General features: G+C 42.4%; 2 protein-coding genes across 2 annotated transcripts in view; one reads left to right on the forward strand and one right to left on the reverse strand.

The window, feature by feature from the left end:
- LOC311122839 (pro-interleukin-16-like) overlaps nt 1–3204 on the forward strand; it is a gene marked incomplete at its 5' end in the record, with an annotated part of 27574 nt that extends 24370 nt beyond the window's left edge. The window contains 3 exons of the mRNA XM_084197154.1: nt 1–164; nt 425–553; nt 1299–3204. The exon at nt 1–164 is cut by the window's left edge and continues 101 nt beyond it. Coding sequence (XP_084053280.1) covers nt 1–164; nt 425–553; nt 1299–1477 — 472 coding nt within the window. The remainder of the gene's footprint in view (nt 165–424; nt 554–1298) is intronic.
- A 475-nt stretch (nt 3205–3679) lies between these two features.
- Nucleotides 3680–15532, reverse strand: LOC311122841 (stAR-related lipid transfer protein 5-like). Its single transcript, XM_084197155.1, has 6 exons — nt 14979–15532; nt 14754–14803; nt 12300–12432; nt 8215–8332; nt 7285–7378; nt 3680–6760 (listed from the first exon to the last, which is right to left on the reverse strand). The coding sequence occupies exons 1-6, from the start codon at nt 15066–15068 to the stop codon at nt 6610–6612; spliced, it is 636 nt and encodes a 211-aa protein (XP_084053281.1). The 5' UTR covers nt 15069–15532; the 3' UTR covers nt 3680–6609.
- Nucleotides 15533–16512: the final 980 nt, after the last annotated feature.

A 16512-nucleotide genomic window follows, 5' to 3' on the forward strand; every position in this document is an offset into this window, starting at 1 on the left:
ACACGCCGATGCCACCGCCACACTGCGCCAGGCCCGCACCATGAGACTGGCGGTGGTGGTGGTGAGCAAGGGGAGAGAGGGAGGAGGAGGAGGAGGAGAAGAAGGAGGGAACAAGGCTGGTGATCCCTCTATCAGCAGTAGCAGTACAGACCTCAACCCTACAGGTGAGTAGAAGGTGATCAGACAAGTTCACCTAGTAAGACAGCACACCCAAAACCGTGTGGTCCCAATGTGTAGGTGTGTGTGCGTGCACATCAAATCAAATCAAATTTTATTGGTTGCAAACACATATTTAGCAGATGTTATTGTGGATGTAGCAAAATGCTTGCATTTGTGGCTGTATCATACAGTGTATGTACTGTATGTATACGTTGGTTGTTCATTCGCTCTCTCTCTCTCGGTCTCTCTCTCGGTCTGTCTGTAGTGGAGGATGGGGGAGCCATGCTGACTGTGGAGCTGGAGACAGGAGGAGGGGGCGTGGGGTTCAGTTTGGAAGGAGGGAAAGGATCTATCCATGGAGACAGGCCTCTGGTCCTCAACAGGATCTTTAAAGGTACAGTACTATCCACAGATACAGGTCTCTGGTCATCAACAGGATCTTTAAAGGTACAGTACTATCCACAGATACAGGTCTCTGGTCATCAACAGGATCTTTAAAGGTACAGTACTATCCACAGATACAGGTCTCTGGTCATCAACGGGATCTTTAAAGGTACAGTACTATCCACAGAGACAGGTCTCTGGTCATCAACAGGATCTTTAAAGGTACAGTACTATCCACAGGAGTAAAAGGGATAGTTCACAAAAAAGTTAATATTTGGAGACAGTGGCCAGGTAAACAAAACCAAAGCATGGATTGCTGCCTTACCATGTCCCTAAACCCTTACAGGATAAGGAAACCGATATATCATTTTGTAATTTGGGTGAACTTTAAAAAGCAATAATGTGCCATTTAGCAGACACTGTTATCCAAGTGACTTACAGTAGTGTGTGCATACATTTTTAGTATGGGTGACCACAGCAGGAATCAAACCAACGATCTTGACGTTACAAGTACCATGCTCTACCAGCTGAGCCACACAGGACCTGTTCTTAACACGTTTAACAATTTATTTTATGGTTAGAAAAGTTGTGATGTCACAGAAAGTAGGAAAGCATGCAAACAACGCAGAGAAATACAATTTTATAAGCTTACATTTTTATAAAATGGGGGAGGGGAAGCTGATCCCAGATCTGCAGCTAGGGGAAACTTTACCCCAGACCAATGTGTGACAGTGTGTTCTCCTGCTCCCTAATAGGTGGCGCTGCGGAGCAGAGTGGGTTGCAGTCTGGCGATGAACTGCTGCAGGTCCAGAGCTCCTCCCTCCAGGAGCTGAGCCGCTTCGAGGCCTGGAACATCGTCAAGGCTCTGCCTGAGGGGCATATCACTCTAGTCATCCGGAGGAGGAAGGAGGATGAGGCAGAAGGCTCTGCCTGAGGGGCATCTCACTGTAGTTAACAGGAGGAGGAAGGAGGAGGAGACTGAGGAGTTAGCCCTAGACACTGTTTACACTTAATTGGTATCCAGATACAATTGATCACAATTACACTTCTCAAAAAATGTGGGCACAATTAGAATGTGGACAAGATCAGGACAAAGGACTCATATTAGCACCAGGTATAAACGGGGCTATTGATTCTCAAGATGTGGCCACATTTATGGACAGGTGTCCGCAATTAAAATACCTATTGTGATTGGATTGTGATCAGATCTTCCTGACCACCTCCGGAGGTAGTCAGGCACACATTGTGTCTGGGTATCTTACAAGTGTAGATGGATGTGGACAGTGAAACCATTTAAATCATCATTATCCGGCCCTCTAAAACCATTGACAGGTGGGGCCATTGTCTTATGGCATCAATATGTGTCTTTAAATAAATAAATACATATTATTTTGAAAGAATATCTGTGGAATAATTTCCATACAGGGAGGGACCAGTAAATCTGGTCACCATGTGGACACAGTGGACGGCTAAGAGACACATTTTAATACAACGTGTCGATGCAATGGCAGAAATGTGGCCACTATCAGAATGTGGACAACGGCCTCGATTCAATCCGTATCGCTGAAGTTCAGCGTTATAGCACAATTGAAAATTAAAGGTAATTTCCGATTGAGCCGACATATGCAGCGTTTACCCTGAACGCATTCTCTGCCTTTATATTTCAATCATGCTGAAGTGCAGGTCTTCAGCGCTATGGATTGAATAGAGCCCTAGCACGCAAGTTAGCACCAGGTATAAACAGGGCTAACTGGAACAAAAATCAACCGCAAGCCATCATACCATTTCATATGAGCACTATTAACATACTGTCATTATGAATATAATATCTATATTCTAGATCAAATCATATTGCAATGAAGATCAGGGACTGTTGCTGTAGAGAGCGGTGGGTTTACAGGTGCTTTGCTCTGACTGCCTTCCTACACCCAGAACTTCTAGATCAGGGACCACAGTGAATTTGAGATTTGCACAGATATACAGTATTTACATGAAGGAAGGGAGAGACGTTCCATTGCTTTTGGCTGTTAGAAATAGTGTACAATACTGTAATGTAGTCCAAAAGATTTTGACACTGATACAAAATATTTAAAATGGGATTTGCGTTTTTCATGGAATATTGTGGTATTGCGCTTGATGTTGGAATCATTATTTAGACCAAAGACTATGAGTTGGATTTAATCCATATCGCGGAAGATCAGCATCAAAATGTAAAGTTAATTTCCATTTACCATGAATGCAGTCTCCGCGACCACAGGGACATTGCCTTTAATTGTAAATCACGCTATAAAGTGGATCTTCAGCGCTACGGATTTAATAGAGCCCCTTAATTAGTTTATTAGATGACAATGGAAGAATCTCAATTGCATTCTCCTCGCGTCCTCTCTCCTTCTGAAAAACCATTGGATGAGAAAGCCAGAGGTCCCGCCCCTCTGACCTTATCCTCCAATTGGTTTTGAGAAGGAATCCAGGCGAGAGGACGCGAGGAGGATGTAATTGAGATTCTCCCAATGAGTCAAACCAAAGATATAACTAAACTGGAGCAAATGTTCACCTTGTTTTGTCACCTAATTTGATATCGAGGAAAAACACAGGGTGTGAACATACCAAAATCTATTGGAATATAGATACTTAAAACTCTGTATAATATTGGTACTAAAGCTTTTTCCTCAAGATACATTATATTAATAAAATAATTTAATCCAATCTGTCTGTCGATCTGTATGTATATGTTTCAAAAGTTTATTCACAAGACTGTTGTGCCAATAACCATTCACATTTTAAAACCTATATAGTTATTTGACTTCATATGGAACGAACAGATGCATTTATCACTCAGTTAATGAGACTATGAGAGTTGTAGGCAAAACGACTTTAACTTTCCCAAAATTCCCAGGTTTTCCAGAAATCCTGGTTGGAGGATTCTGCATTTCCTGCTTATTCCCTTCTGATTTTGGGAGCTTCCAAACAGGACTTCTGGGAATTTGAGTAACCATTATTCATCCATCATTGTAATCCACCACTGCTCTTCTCCGGTCTTTGAAAAACAGCCGGTGAATTTGTGTAGTGGGTATAATCATTTTCCTACTTGTGGTGATGGTAATATAATACGACAAGGAAGAAGGACAACATTGGATGTAACCGTCAGTCATTTTTAATGCAGATGCTGGTGAAATACAAAATCTGTTGGGTGGAACACACAGTATACAGTACAGTAGAGTGCAGGTTAAGATTAGGGTTGCAAAATTCTGGTAACTTTCCCCAATTTCACAGGTTTTCCAGAAATCCTGGTTGGAGGATTTCCAGATTCCCTGTTTATTCCCTCCTGATTCCAGGAATCTTCCAAATGAAATTTCTGGAAAACTTGGAAATGTTGGAAAGATTACCTAAAAACCCCTGTTATTTTCCTGTGTTGCTTTCATTGACAACTTAACTAATAGTATATTTCGATAGCAGCCATTTTCCATAGCAGCTGTTTTTTCTCCAATCAGGAGTTGAGGACAACAGACAGCATTCAACACGTACCCTAAAACATACATCTGCCGCAAAATGCATTATCGAGTAAATTTAAAAAACAAGCCACCAATAGACAATGTGTGTACTCTGACGTTAAGACAGCAATACACTGTAGGTAGGTATGATCTTCAGCCTCCGGTTACAGTACAACAACACACATCAAAACAATGCCTTAATAGTATTACACCAACAAAAGGCAAATGATGACTTAAAAAAGCAAGCATATAGGACATGCTTGTGAATGAGGTGGAATGCAATGCACTTGTAAAGGTTTGTCAGTTAAGGTTAATATCCACTCGGGATAAGAGAGGAAGTTTAGTAGTGCGTTTTCATTTCAAAAGGAAACTTAACCACGAGGAAAAAAAGATTGATCTTAAAACATTATTAGTAAAATGGCTTATCATCATACATGTAGAGGACTCAGCAGGCATGCAAATGGTTGACTGTACAGCACTGTGAAGACACATTCTAGGGCTATATCTCAATACTCTGAAGAGGCTTCCTCTCCACCTGATAGGGATATATCTCAATACTCTGAAGAGGCTTCCTCCACAAAACAATAAGCTATTGAGACGCACACTGCCCTAGATGGATGGCCATGCCCTCTTGTGCCATACCAAAGACAGTGGTTTTCTCAACTCTATGCTGGTAATATGTTTCTTTACAGTGTAAAATGGCACACTACTCACAGCTGATCCCAGAATATGGCAGTCCTATGCTGCTGCTGTGCTTAAAAATATGTTGGGACTCCAGGGCTGTCCCAAATGGCACCCTACTCCCTATATAGTGCACTACTTTTGACCAGAGCCTTATGGGACAAATACCATGTCTACTCTAGCGGAGGTCCCTTTGTACATTCTTCATTAGATGAAGCTGTTCATATTGCCATTTGCCCATACATACTGCAAATACCTTTGCTTAAGAATAATTCTGTGTTCTGTGTTTGACATCTACATACTACATGGAGAAAAGTAACTGAGGCAGGAACCCATGCTTGGAGGTTAGGTGTATATACAGCCAGCAGATGTCAAGGTTAGGAATAGGATAGAGTTGAGGGGCTGGGTTATTGTAACCAGAAAACATCTGCCGGCTGTATATACACCCTCTAAAGGTTATTGGTTAAAGCTGGAATCCTTAATGGTAAAACAGCCATGTCCATAACTCTTTCCAGTTACTGCAAACAACAAACATAGTTTTTTTCCATCTCAGGCATCATTGCACGCGCAATAGAAGACCACAATATGTACTGCAACATTTTTTTTATCATGCTGCACGACGCTCCTCAGCTCGGCAACAAATACAATAACAATGGTTGTGGCGCCGTTTCCCCATACTGCGGATTCCATCTTTAAGGTATCGGTTAAAGGGCTGTGGAGACAGATTAAACTGGAACATTTCAAGTACAGTACTACTGTATACAAAGGTCAACAAAAAATGAGGTATGACTCGTCCCAATGGAATCCGATTCCATTCTGGGGTTCCTGTAAGGTCCATGCAACATGCATGTTACTGTAGGTAGGATTCAGCCAGTGTAACGGAATGGACTGTATTCAACAGCAACAGTACAAAAGGGAAGGAGGACATATCCTCCGTGTGTCTACATAATATACAAAATATAGATTTCAAATCTATTCTCATTATTTTGGGGTGGGAATTGGTGGGGGGGTTCATGAACAGGAACTACATTATGTCCAATAATGTAACGTGTGTTTTTGTGGGGTGCGTTCATGATGGTGTTTGTACTCATTCTTGTTACAATCGGGGGGAGAAATAACATACAGATTGCACCTTTAACATCAGGGCTAAGGTCAATTCCATTTCAATCGCTTCAATTCAAGAAAACTACCCATGAACCTCTATGAGAAATTCATATTCAATCTTTTTCCAGAGTTAAATGAATGAAATTAGAACAGACCCTCCCACCTTTTTGTAAGACAGTGGCCACCAGACCTGGTCCTAGAGAGCAACAGCACCAGGGGTGCAGGCTTTTGCTCCAGCACTAACACACCATTATTACATAAATTAACCAAGACCTCAACGACCTGAAATCAGCTGTGTTAGTGCTGGGACAATCAAGCTGCACTCCTTCCTTCCCTCATGTCATCCAATATCATCTCCCTTTGAACCAGTATGCTCTTAGGATACAGTTGCTCCAAGCCAAGGCCAGGTGGCCACTCTTTTAAAGAGGCTGTACAGAAGTTTAGTTGCTAATTGTTTATCTACATTTTTGGCTTGAGTGTTGCCTGTATGGTTGATATAACATTATTTATTGACTCATGAAACAACACAATCCTTAGTTTTAGGCTAGAAATATATGCTTTAGCTCATAGGTGTGGGGAGGTGTGCCCCTTGCTCTCAATAAGGATTTAAAAAAATCCATTTAGATCCATCTATTCCTTTCAGGTAAAAAGCGATTCATAGCTAATCGCTGTGTTTTTTGGTCCCCCTGAAGGCTGGTCCTAGATCTGAGTACCGCCTGTTGCCAGGAGTTAGTTATGGAGCACAAACAGATCTGGGACCAGGGCTAAGGGAAGGTATAGTATGAGTGTATCAGTGATCCTTGAGGGACTTGACGGCCTTGGCCAGGTTGCTGTAGAACTCCACCATGCTGGATGGGAAGAAGGAGTCGACCACGGAGCGAGGCAGGAAGCCCCCCAGATCCGTCTGGAAGAAACTGAACAGCTGTGTTTTGTTCGGCTCCCTGGGAGAGACAGAGACGTTGCATTTACACTATACTTTATGAACAATATTAGAAAGTGCTTCTTCAGCCACATAGCTATCAAGACAGGTGGTCATGTTAGATAATGAGAGAGTGAGAAGATGCACAAATCAAACCTGTTGCTGTGCACATTATAGAGTAAGACAGTGCTTCAACTGATGTTTAGCTCTCTACTGCCCTCCTGTGACGGACAATTGCCTCTACAAAAACGTCCTTGGTTCTCACAGAACTGAACACAATGTTGAGAATGTTGCAAACCTTGTAACTCAATTTATGCATAAATAAATATGAAATGTACTCTGAACATTGTACTCAGAAAATGTAATGACTCTAGGACCAATAAAATGTATTCAAAATAGCTTCTGAAGTTTCATAATTGTATGTTCGTTAATGGGAAAATGTGGTCATTTTTTCAATATCCTGAAAAGTTTGTTTTGGAGATGAGGTTTTCATCAGACAACGACAATAGTGTGAAACAGAGAAGCGTGTCTCAGAGCATGACTCACCCAGAGATGGGGACACAGATGCAGCCACAGGGGTGGTTGAAGCCCCTCACGTATCCTGACTGGGGAGGGCAGCTGGGGTGGCTCACGTGGGTGGCTAACGGACAGAACACAGGGAGAGAACATATGAGGATGCAATTGTGTGTACATATCATTCAATCTATCACATCATGTTACTTAGTACACTGATAGTGAAGGTAAAACACATATAGGTATCTCATCTTGGGCACACTGTAGCAAAACATTTTGCAACGGAATACATAACCAAGTCTTTCTTATTGGACCTAGTACATCACAGTTTGAGCATTTTCTTCCTTTTCGTGCCTACTGAACACGACCCACATTTCGACATGGATGATTAGGCCTAGGCCTCAGTCTGGGGCAGTGGATAAGATAAGTTGTCTGGCCCAGAGATTCCCACCCAGCCAGCCTCGCTCTGAAGGTTAAGGCTGATGATTAGGCTACATCATCCACACACTACCACTGCATTAGTGACAAGAGTTCCTCTTGTACTTTACTCTGATTTCAGCCTACTGCTGATAGTGTGGTGTGTCTGTGCATCCCGGTGTTTGATTTTCTTTTCTTTGTATATCATTCATTTTATTGTCTTGATTTGTTTTTGTTGTTGTTAGAATACCTATTATCCCTTTATATTTCTTAATATCTGAGCTGTTATGTGCTCTGTAAATGTCTCAATGTTCAATAAAAATAGCCTACAAAAAAAAAAAAAAGGAAACAGTTGCTCATATAAAACCCCAGGTCTGTGTGGTCTTCCAAGGAGAGAAGACTACAGAGCTACACTTCAATAGAAATGTGGAATTGAGTCAGTAGAGAAATGTAGTTAAATAATACATTGTTAGTTAGAGAAATATTCAAAAATATAAGAGAGAAAAGACAGAAGGAAGTAAAAGGAGAGATTGAGGCGTTACGCACCATTGGATGTAATGGTGCCGTCGTCGTACTGCTTCACTAGAATAACATCGACAAAGTCTCTGGGGGCTATGATGCCCATGGCTGCTGAGGGAGTGACTGTTCGGCAGACAGTGATGTTCTGTGTGAGAGGGGGAGAGACTAGGCAGGTAAACACTGGGCCTCGCTCAGCAGGACACAGCGTGGTGGAAATGTTCATATAGAAATATACCAAGTAGAATGAAACAAGAACCCCTCTGATAAGCGGAATAAGGCATCGCATCAGTTCTATCCATGACATTTCTAAGTGCAACATTCCACAAGATAAACACTGGGCCTCGTTCAACAGGACACGACAAAAGTACCCCTCCGACCTGCAGAATAAGGTATCGCATCAGTTCTATCCATGATAATTTATCTACGTTTTCCTACTGATCATGTCCCTGTACTTGTGTTCGTCCCAAAGCAAATAAACATGAACGTGACTAATGGAATAGAGAACAAAGGATAGGAGTGCTGCGTTGGGGCTGTGGGTGTGACGGTCGCTGGCAGGTGCCCTTTAGGAAACAGGAATCAAAACCATGAACAAACTGGATGACACACTTTGGTTGCTTGGGTAACTTATTTAACCTTCACGTAACCAGGAAGTCCGATAGAGGTCAGGTAAAACTCACTTCCAAAAACCCCTGAGCATTATCAACAAAGTTGGGGCAGTACAGGAGTAGACAGAACTATACAGCAAGAATGGATGACAAAGCAGCTATTCAGTTGTGATTTGTTTGTGAGTGAGTGAGTGAGGAATGATAACTAAGAATCAATCGAGAAACAAATGAATCAAATGATCAGTGACAACTCTCTAAAGCAAACTCAGAACCTAGATGATGATGGGGAAAACAACTGAATTGTGACTGACTGTGAGGATACAGTGCCTTGAAAAAGTATTCATCCCTCGTGGCGTTTTTCCAATTTTGTTGCATTACAACCTGTAATTTAAATGGATTTTTATTTGGATTTCATGTAATGGACATCCACAAAATACTCCAAATTGGTGAAGTGAAATGAAAAAAATAACTTATGTATTCACCCCCTTTGCTAGGAAGGTCCTAAATAAGATCTGGTGCAACCAATTACCTTCAGAAGTCACATACAGTGGGGAAAAAAAGTATTTAGTCAGCCACCAATTGTGCAAGTTCTCCCACTTAAAAAGATGAGAGGCCTGTAATTTTCATCATAGGGACATGTCAACTATGACAGACAAATTGAGAAAAAAAAATCCAGAAAATCACATTGTAGGATTTTTTATGAATTTATTTGCAAATTATGGTGGAAAATAAGTATTTGGTCACCTACAAACAAGCAAGATTTCTGTCTCTCACAGACCTGTAACTTCTTCTTTAAGAGGCTCCTCTGTCCTCCACTTGTTACCTGTATTAATGGCACCTGTTTGAACTTGTTATCAGTATAAAAGACACCTGTCCAGAACCTCAAACAGTCACACTCCAAACTCCACTATGGCCAAGACCAAAGAGCTGTCAAAGGACACCAGAAACAAAATTGTAGACCTGCACCAGGCTGGGAAGACTGAATCTGCAATAGGTAAGCAGCTTGGTTTGAAGAAATCAACTGTGGGAGCAATTATTAGGAAATGGAAGACAAACAAGACCACTGATAATCTGGGGCTCCACGCAAGATCTCACCCTGTGGGGTCAAAATGATCACAAGAACGGTGAGCAAAAATCCCAGAACCACACGGGGGGACCTAGTGAATGACCTGCAGAGAGCTGGGACCAAAGTAACAAAGCCTACCATCAGTAACACACTACGCCGCCAGGGACTCAAATCCTGCAGTGCCAGACGTGTCCCCCTGCTTAAGCCAGTACATGTCCAGGACCCTTCTGAAGTTTTCTAGAGTGCATTTGGATGATCCAGAAGAGGATTGGGAGAATGTCATATGGTCAGATGAAACCAAAATATAACTTTTTGGTAAAAACTCAACTCGTCGTGTTTGGAGGACAAAGAATGCCGAGTTGCATCCAAAGAACACCATACCTACTGTGAAGCATGGGGGTGGAAACATCATGCTTTGGGGCTGTTTTTCTGCAAAGGGACCAGGACGACTGATCCGTGTAAAGGAAAGAATGAATGGGGCCATGTATCGTGAGATTTTGAGTGAAAACCTCTTTCCATCAGCAAGGGCATTGAAGATGAAACGTGGCTGGGTCTTTCAGCATGACAATGATCCCAAACACACCGCCCGGGCAACGAAGGAGTGGCTTCGTAAGAAGCATTTCAAGGTCCTGGAGTGGCCTAGCCAGTCTCCAAATCTCAACCCCATAGAAAATCTTTGGAGGGAGTTGAAAGTCCGTGTTGCCCAGCGACAGCCCCAAAACATCACTGCTCTAGAGGAGATCTGCATGGAGGAATGGGCCAAAATACCAGCAACAGTGTGTGAAAACCTTGTGAAGACTTACAGAAAACGTTTGACCTGTGTCATTGCCAACAAAGGGTATATAACAAAGTATTGAGAAACTTTTGTTATTGACCAAATACTTATTTTCCACCATAATTTGCAAATAAATTCATTAACAATCCTACAATGTGATTTTTTTTTCTCATTTTGTCTGTCATAGTTGACTTGTACCTATGATGAAAATTACAGGCCTCTCTCATCTTTTTAAGTGGGAGAACTTGCACAATTGGTGGCTGACTAAATACTTTTTTCCCCCACTGTAATTAGTTAAATAAAGTCCACCTGTGGGCAATCTAAGTGTCACATTATCTGTCACATGATCTCAGTATATATACACCTGTTCTGAAAGGCCCCAGAGTCTACAACACCACTAAGCAAGGGGCACCATGAAGACCAAGGAGCTCTCCAAACTGGTCAGGGACAAAGTTGTGGAGAAGTACAGATCAGGTTTGGGTTATAAAAAATATCAGAAACTTTCAACATCCCATGGAGCACCATTAAATCCATTATTAAAAAATGGAAATAATATGGCACCACAACAAACCTGCCAAGAGAGGGCCGCCCACCAAAACTCACGGACCAGGCAAGGAGGGCATTAATCAGAGAGGCAGCAAAGAGACCAAAGATAACCCTGAAGGAGCTGCAAAGCTCCACAGCGGAGATTGGAGTATATGTCCATAGGACCACTTTAAGCCGTACACTCCACAGAGCTGGGCTTTACAGAAGAGTGGCCAGAAAAAAGCCATTGCTTAAAGAAAAAAATAAGCAAACACGTTTGGTGTTTGCCAAAAGGCATGTGGGAGACTCCCCAAACATATGGAAGAAGGTACTCTGGTCAGATGAGACTAAAATTGAGCTTTTTGGCCATCAAGGAAAACGCGTCTGGCGCAAACCCAACAGCTCTCATCACCCCGAGAACACCATCCCCACAGTGAAGCATGGTGGTGGCAGCATCATGCTGTGGGGATGTTTTTCATCGGCAGAGACTGGGAAACTGGTCAGAATTAAAGGAATGATGGATGGCGCTAAATACAGGGAAGTTCTTGAGGGAAACCTGTTTCAGTCTTCCAGAGATTTGAGACTGGGACAGAGGTTCACCTTTCAGCAGGACAGCTAAAGCAACACTTGAGTGGTTTAAGAAGAAACATTTAAATATCTTGGAATGGCCTAGTCAAAGCCCAGACCTCAATCCAATTGAGAATCTGTGGTATGACTTAAAGATTGCTGTACACCAGCGGAACCCATCCAACTTGAAGGAGCTGGAGCAGTTTTGCCTTGAAGAATGGGCAAAAATCCCAGTGGCTAGATGTGCCAAGCTTATAGAGACATACCCCAAGAGACTTGCAGCTGTAATTGCTGCAAAAGGTGGCTCTACAAAGTATTGACTTTGGGGGGGTGAATAGTTATGCACGCTCAAGTTCTGTATTTTTGTCTTATTTCTTGTTTCACAAAAAATTAAAATAAAGATTGCATCTTTCAAAGTGGTAGGCATGTTGTGTAAATCAAATGATACAACCCCCCCCAAAAAAATCAATTTTAATTGGAGGTTGTAAGGCAACAAAATAGGAAAAATGCCAAGGGGGGTGAATACTTTCACAAGCCACTGTAGTTTGGTCCATTGGTTTGAAACTTAGCCTACCTCGGTGACTTGCTCTACGAGCTCAAACTTCTTGACATTGTTGTCCCATTTCACCCGCAGTCCGTTGGGCACTGGCTTCAGACACTCCCATACCTTCTCTGGACTTCCCTTCACCACCGACTCCCCCTTATACCTGTCAGACACAATACATGTAGAGATAGACAGAACACCACTAACCCTAACTCTTTGGAAAGTATTCAGACTTCTTCACTTTTTCTTCATTCTGTTACAGCCTTATTCTAAAATGGATTAAATAAATAAAAATCCTCATCAATCTACACACAATACCCCATAATGACAAAGCAAAAACAGGCTTTTAGATTTTTTTGCAAATGTATTAAAAATAAAAAACAGAAATACCTTATTTACATAAGTATTCAGACCATTTGCTATGAGACTCAAATTTGAGCTCAGGTGCATCCCGTTTCCATTGGTCATCCTTGAGATGTTCTACAACTTGATTGGAGTCCACCTGTGGTACATTAAATTGATTGGACATGATTTGGAAAGGCACACACCTGTCTGTATAAGTTGACAGTTCATGTCAGAGTAAAAACCAAGCCATGAGGTCAAAGGAATTGTTCGTAGAGCTCCGAGACAGGATTGTGTCGAGGCACAGATCTGGGGAAGGGTACCAAAACATTTCTGCAGCATTGAAGGTCCCCAAGAACACAGTGGCCTCCATCATTCTTAAATGGATGAAGTTTGGAACCACCAAGACTCTTCCTAGAGCTGGCTGCCCAGCCAAACTGAGCAATCGGGGGGGAAGGGCCTTGGTCAGGGAGGTGACCAAGAACCCGATGGCCACTCTGATAGAGCTCCAGAGTTCCTCTGTGAAGATGGGAGAACCTTCTAGAAGGACAACCATCTCTGCAGCACCACCAATCAGGCCTTTATGGTAGAGTGGCCAGACTTAAGCCACTCCTCAGTAAAAGGCACATGACAGCCCACTTGCACTTTGCAAAAAGGCACTTAAAGGACTCTCAGACCATGATAAACAATATTCTCTGGTCTGATGAAACCAAGATTGAACTCATTGGCCTGAATGCCAAGCGTCACATCTGGAGGAAACCAGGCACAGCTCATCACCTGGCCAATACCATCCCTATGGTGAAGCATGGTGGTGGCAGCATCATGCTGTGGGGATGTTTTTCAGCGGCAGGGACTGGGAGACTAGTCAGGATCGAGGGAAAGATTAACGGAGCAAAGTATAGAGAGATCCTTGATGAAAACCTCGTCCAGAGCACTCAGGACCTCAGACTGGGGCGAAGGTTCACCTTCCAACAGGACAATGACCCTAAGCACACATCCAAGACAATGCAGGAGTGGCTTCGAGACAAGTCTCTGATGTCCTTGAGTAGCCCAGCCAGAGCCCAGACTTGAACCCGATCTAACATCTCTGGAGAGACCTGAAAATAGCTGTGCAGCGACGCTCCCCATCCAACCTGACAGAGCTTGAGAGGATCTGCAGAGAAGAATGGGAGAAACTCCCCAAATACAGGTGTGCCAAGCTTGTAGCGTCATACCAAAGAAGACTTGAGGCTGTAATCGCTGCCAAAGGTGCTTCAACAAAGTACTGAGTAAAGGGTCTGAATACTTATGTAAATGTGATATTTTTATTTATTTTGAATACATTTGCAATAATTTATAAAATCATGTTTTTGCTTTGTCATTATTGGGTATTGTGTGTAGATTGATGGAAAAAAAACAATTTAATCCATTTTAGAATAAGGCTGTAACGTAACAAAATGTGGAAAAAGTGAAGGGGTCTAAATCCTTTCTGAATGCACTGTACCTGTCAGACACAACACATGTAGAGACAGACAGAACACCACTAACCCTAATACCTGTCAAACATAACACATGTAGAGATAGGTCTACTTGGGGGGTGGTTTCCGGTTTCCCCAGAGACCGATTAAGCCCAGTCCTCAACTAAAAAGTACTGTCAATGGAGATTCTCCATTAAGAATGCTTTTTAGTCCAGGACTAGGCTTAATCTGTGTCTGGGAAGCCAGCCCTGGGTGTTATAGCACCAATCCTGGGGTGTATCTTAATTAACAGTCTAACGTTGCTCCATCTCCATGTTCTCTCCTTCATCTGCACTGAACTCAAAACAGGAATGGTAAAAGCAAGATGGTGGATATTTGTTTCTCCGTTTTTTCACATCAATGCAGCTGAAGGAAACAGGTTGAGGAGGGGGAAAGTAGGCCTCATTAGACCATTATGATACACAGCTGAAGATGAACTTAGTAACAATTGATCAGTCCAACAGTTTATCAATAACTGATGCTGTCAGTTCTGTTGGAGATAGCCTTGACAGGAACTAGGTACCCCTGTTAAGCAGTAACATTAAAGACTCTCCGGAGATAAGATTGTGAAAACTTGCTTCCAATCCTATACAAAAATGTAGAAACGAATGATTTAGACTTGCTAAGGAGAATAACTTATACTTACACATTTCCAGGGAACTCAGTCGAAGGCCGCCAGGACACGATGACGTCATTCTAAAAATGGACATTTGTCAAAAACAAAACATTGGTTGCTGTTGTCACCCACTGCATTTACCTAGCTATGTTATTTACAATGACACAGCAAAATGGAGCTGTTAACACGGTGCACGGAAAGGCACGTCACCTGTGATGATCAAATATTAATATTGCTACCTAGAACATTACGCACCGATTTCTTGCAGACTTTCCACCCAGACTCGTCCTTTGTGTAACTCAAAAGACAATCCCCAACTGCATTCGCTCTGTGCTGGTAATCCATGCTTGTTGAGTCCGCCAGGCAGATGTGAAGATGGAGGTCTTGCAACCTGTTCAACTAGCTAGCCAGCTGTCAGGCTAACCGACTAGTTCCCTAGCTAACATTAGCCGTGATTCCAAATGGATGGATGTAGACTGACACACAAGATAACTAGTTAGCGTAGATTATGAAGTGTAGAATATGAGACAGTTACGTTTAGTAACAGATAGCCACACACGCCAATATAAGACCATTTACAGTAACGTTACAGTAGCTAGCTAGTGTAACGTTAGCTAGCTAACGTTAGCTAATGAAAAGATTGAATGAAAGACTGGCATTATAGTTAGCCGCGAGGTTCCTGAAGTCAGTAAGATAGCCACATCTGGCAACCATCAACAGATCTGCTTAAAAATAAATATTGATTGTCATAAACATCTAATACGAATGTGTAGTAAATATGCAGCTTATTTAGCCAGCAGGCTAGCTGGCCGTTTTCCCATCAACTGATGAAAAAATTAATGTGAAAAAGTATGCTTTCTGATTGGTTGGAAGCTTGGAACTGTGTTGAAGTGAATGCTGGGAATTGTAGTTTGAAATGGATAGTTAGGGTGAGATAGAATGGGTGAGAACAATTTATACTTCAATGTTCTTATTGCAACGACAATCAGTTATCGAAACACATCTGTTCATCTGTCAAGTATTTTTTCTCTCCACCCACAGAGCAGACTCAGGCCCAGTGGCGGCTCCTGAAAAAATTCTCAGGAGGGGCAATTTTTCTGATGATTTAGGTGACCTACACACGTGCACGAGTCCGTGCACGCGATTCCAGATATCTTTACCTCTGAATAAACTGCCTTTATTATACCATATCCACCCTGTCCAAAGTCTCTACTTGGTCTCAGTTCTCCAGTAAACTTGTGATTATCAACAGTACACAACGGTAACAAACAATTGGGGGAACTCACGGGGCAGATAGTAACCACTTAAAAGGAAGCGATTCCCAAACCTTCCATAACAAAGCCATCACCTACAGAGAGATGAACTTGGAGAAGAGTCCCCTAAGTAAGCTTGTCCTGGGCCTCTGTTCACAAACACAAACAGACCCCACACAGCCCCAGGACAACAACAACAACAACAACAACAACACAATTAGACCCAACCAAATCATGAGAAAACAAAAAGAGAATTACTTGACACATTGGAAAGAACAAACAAAAAAACAGAGCAAACTAGAATGCTATTTGGCCCTAAACAGAGAGTACACAGTGGCAGAATACCTGACCACTGTGACTGACCCAAACTTAATGAAAGCTTTGACTATGTACAGACTCAGTGACCATAGCCTTGCTATTGAGAAAGGCCGCCGTAGGCAGACCTGGCTCTCAAGAGAAGACAGGCTATGTGCACACTGCCCACAAAATGAGGTGGAAACTGAGCTGCACTTCCTAACCTCCTGCCAAATGTATGA

This window comes from Coregonus lavaretus, assembly GCF_964263955.1.
Source record: "Coregonus lavaretus genome assembly, contig: HAP1_SCAFFOLD_4426, whole genome shotgun sequence".
NCBI lineage: Eukaryota > Metazoa > Chordata > Actinopteri > Salmoniformes > Salmonidae > Coregonus > Coregonus lavaretus.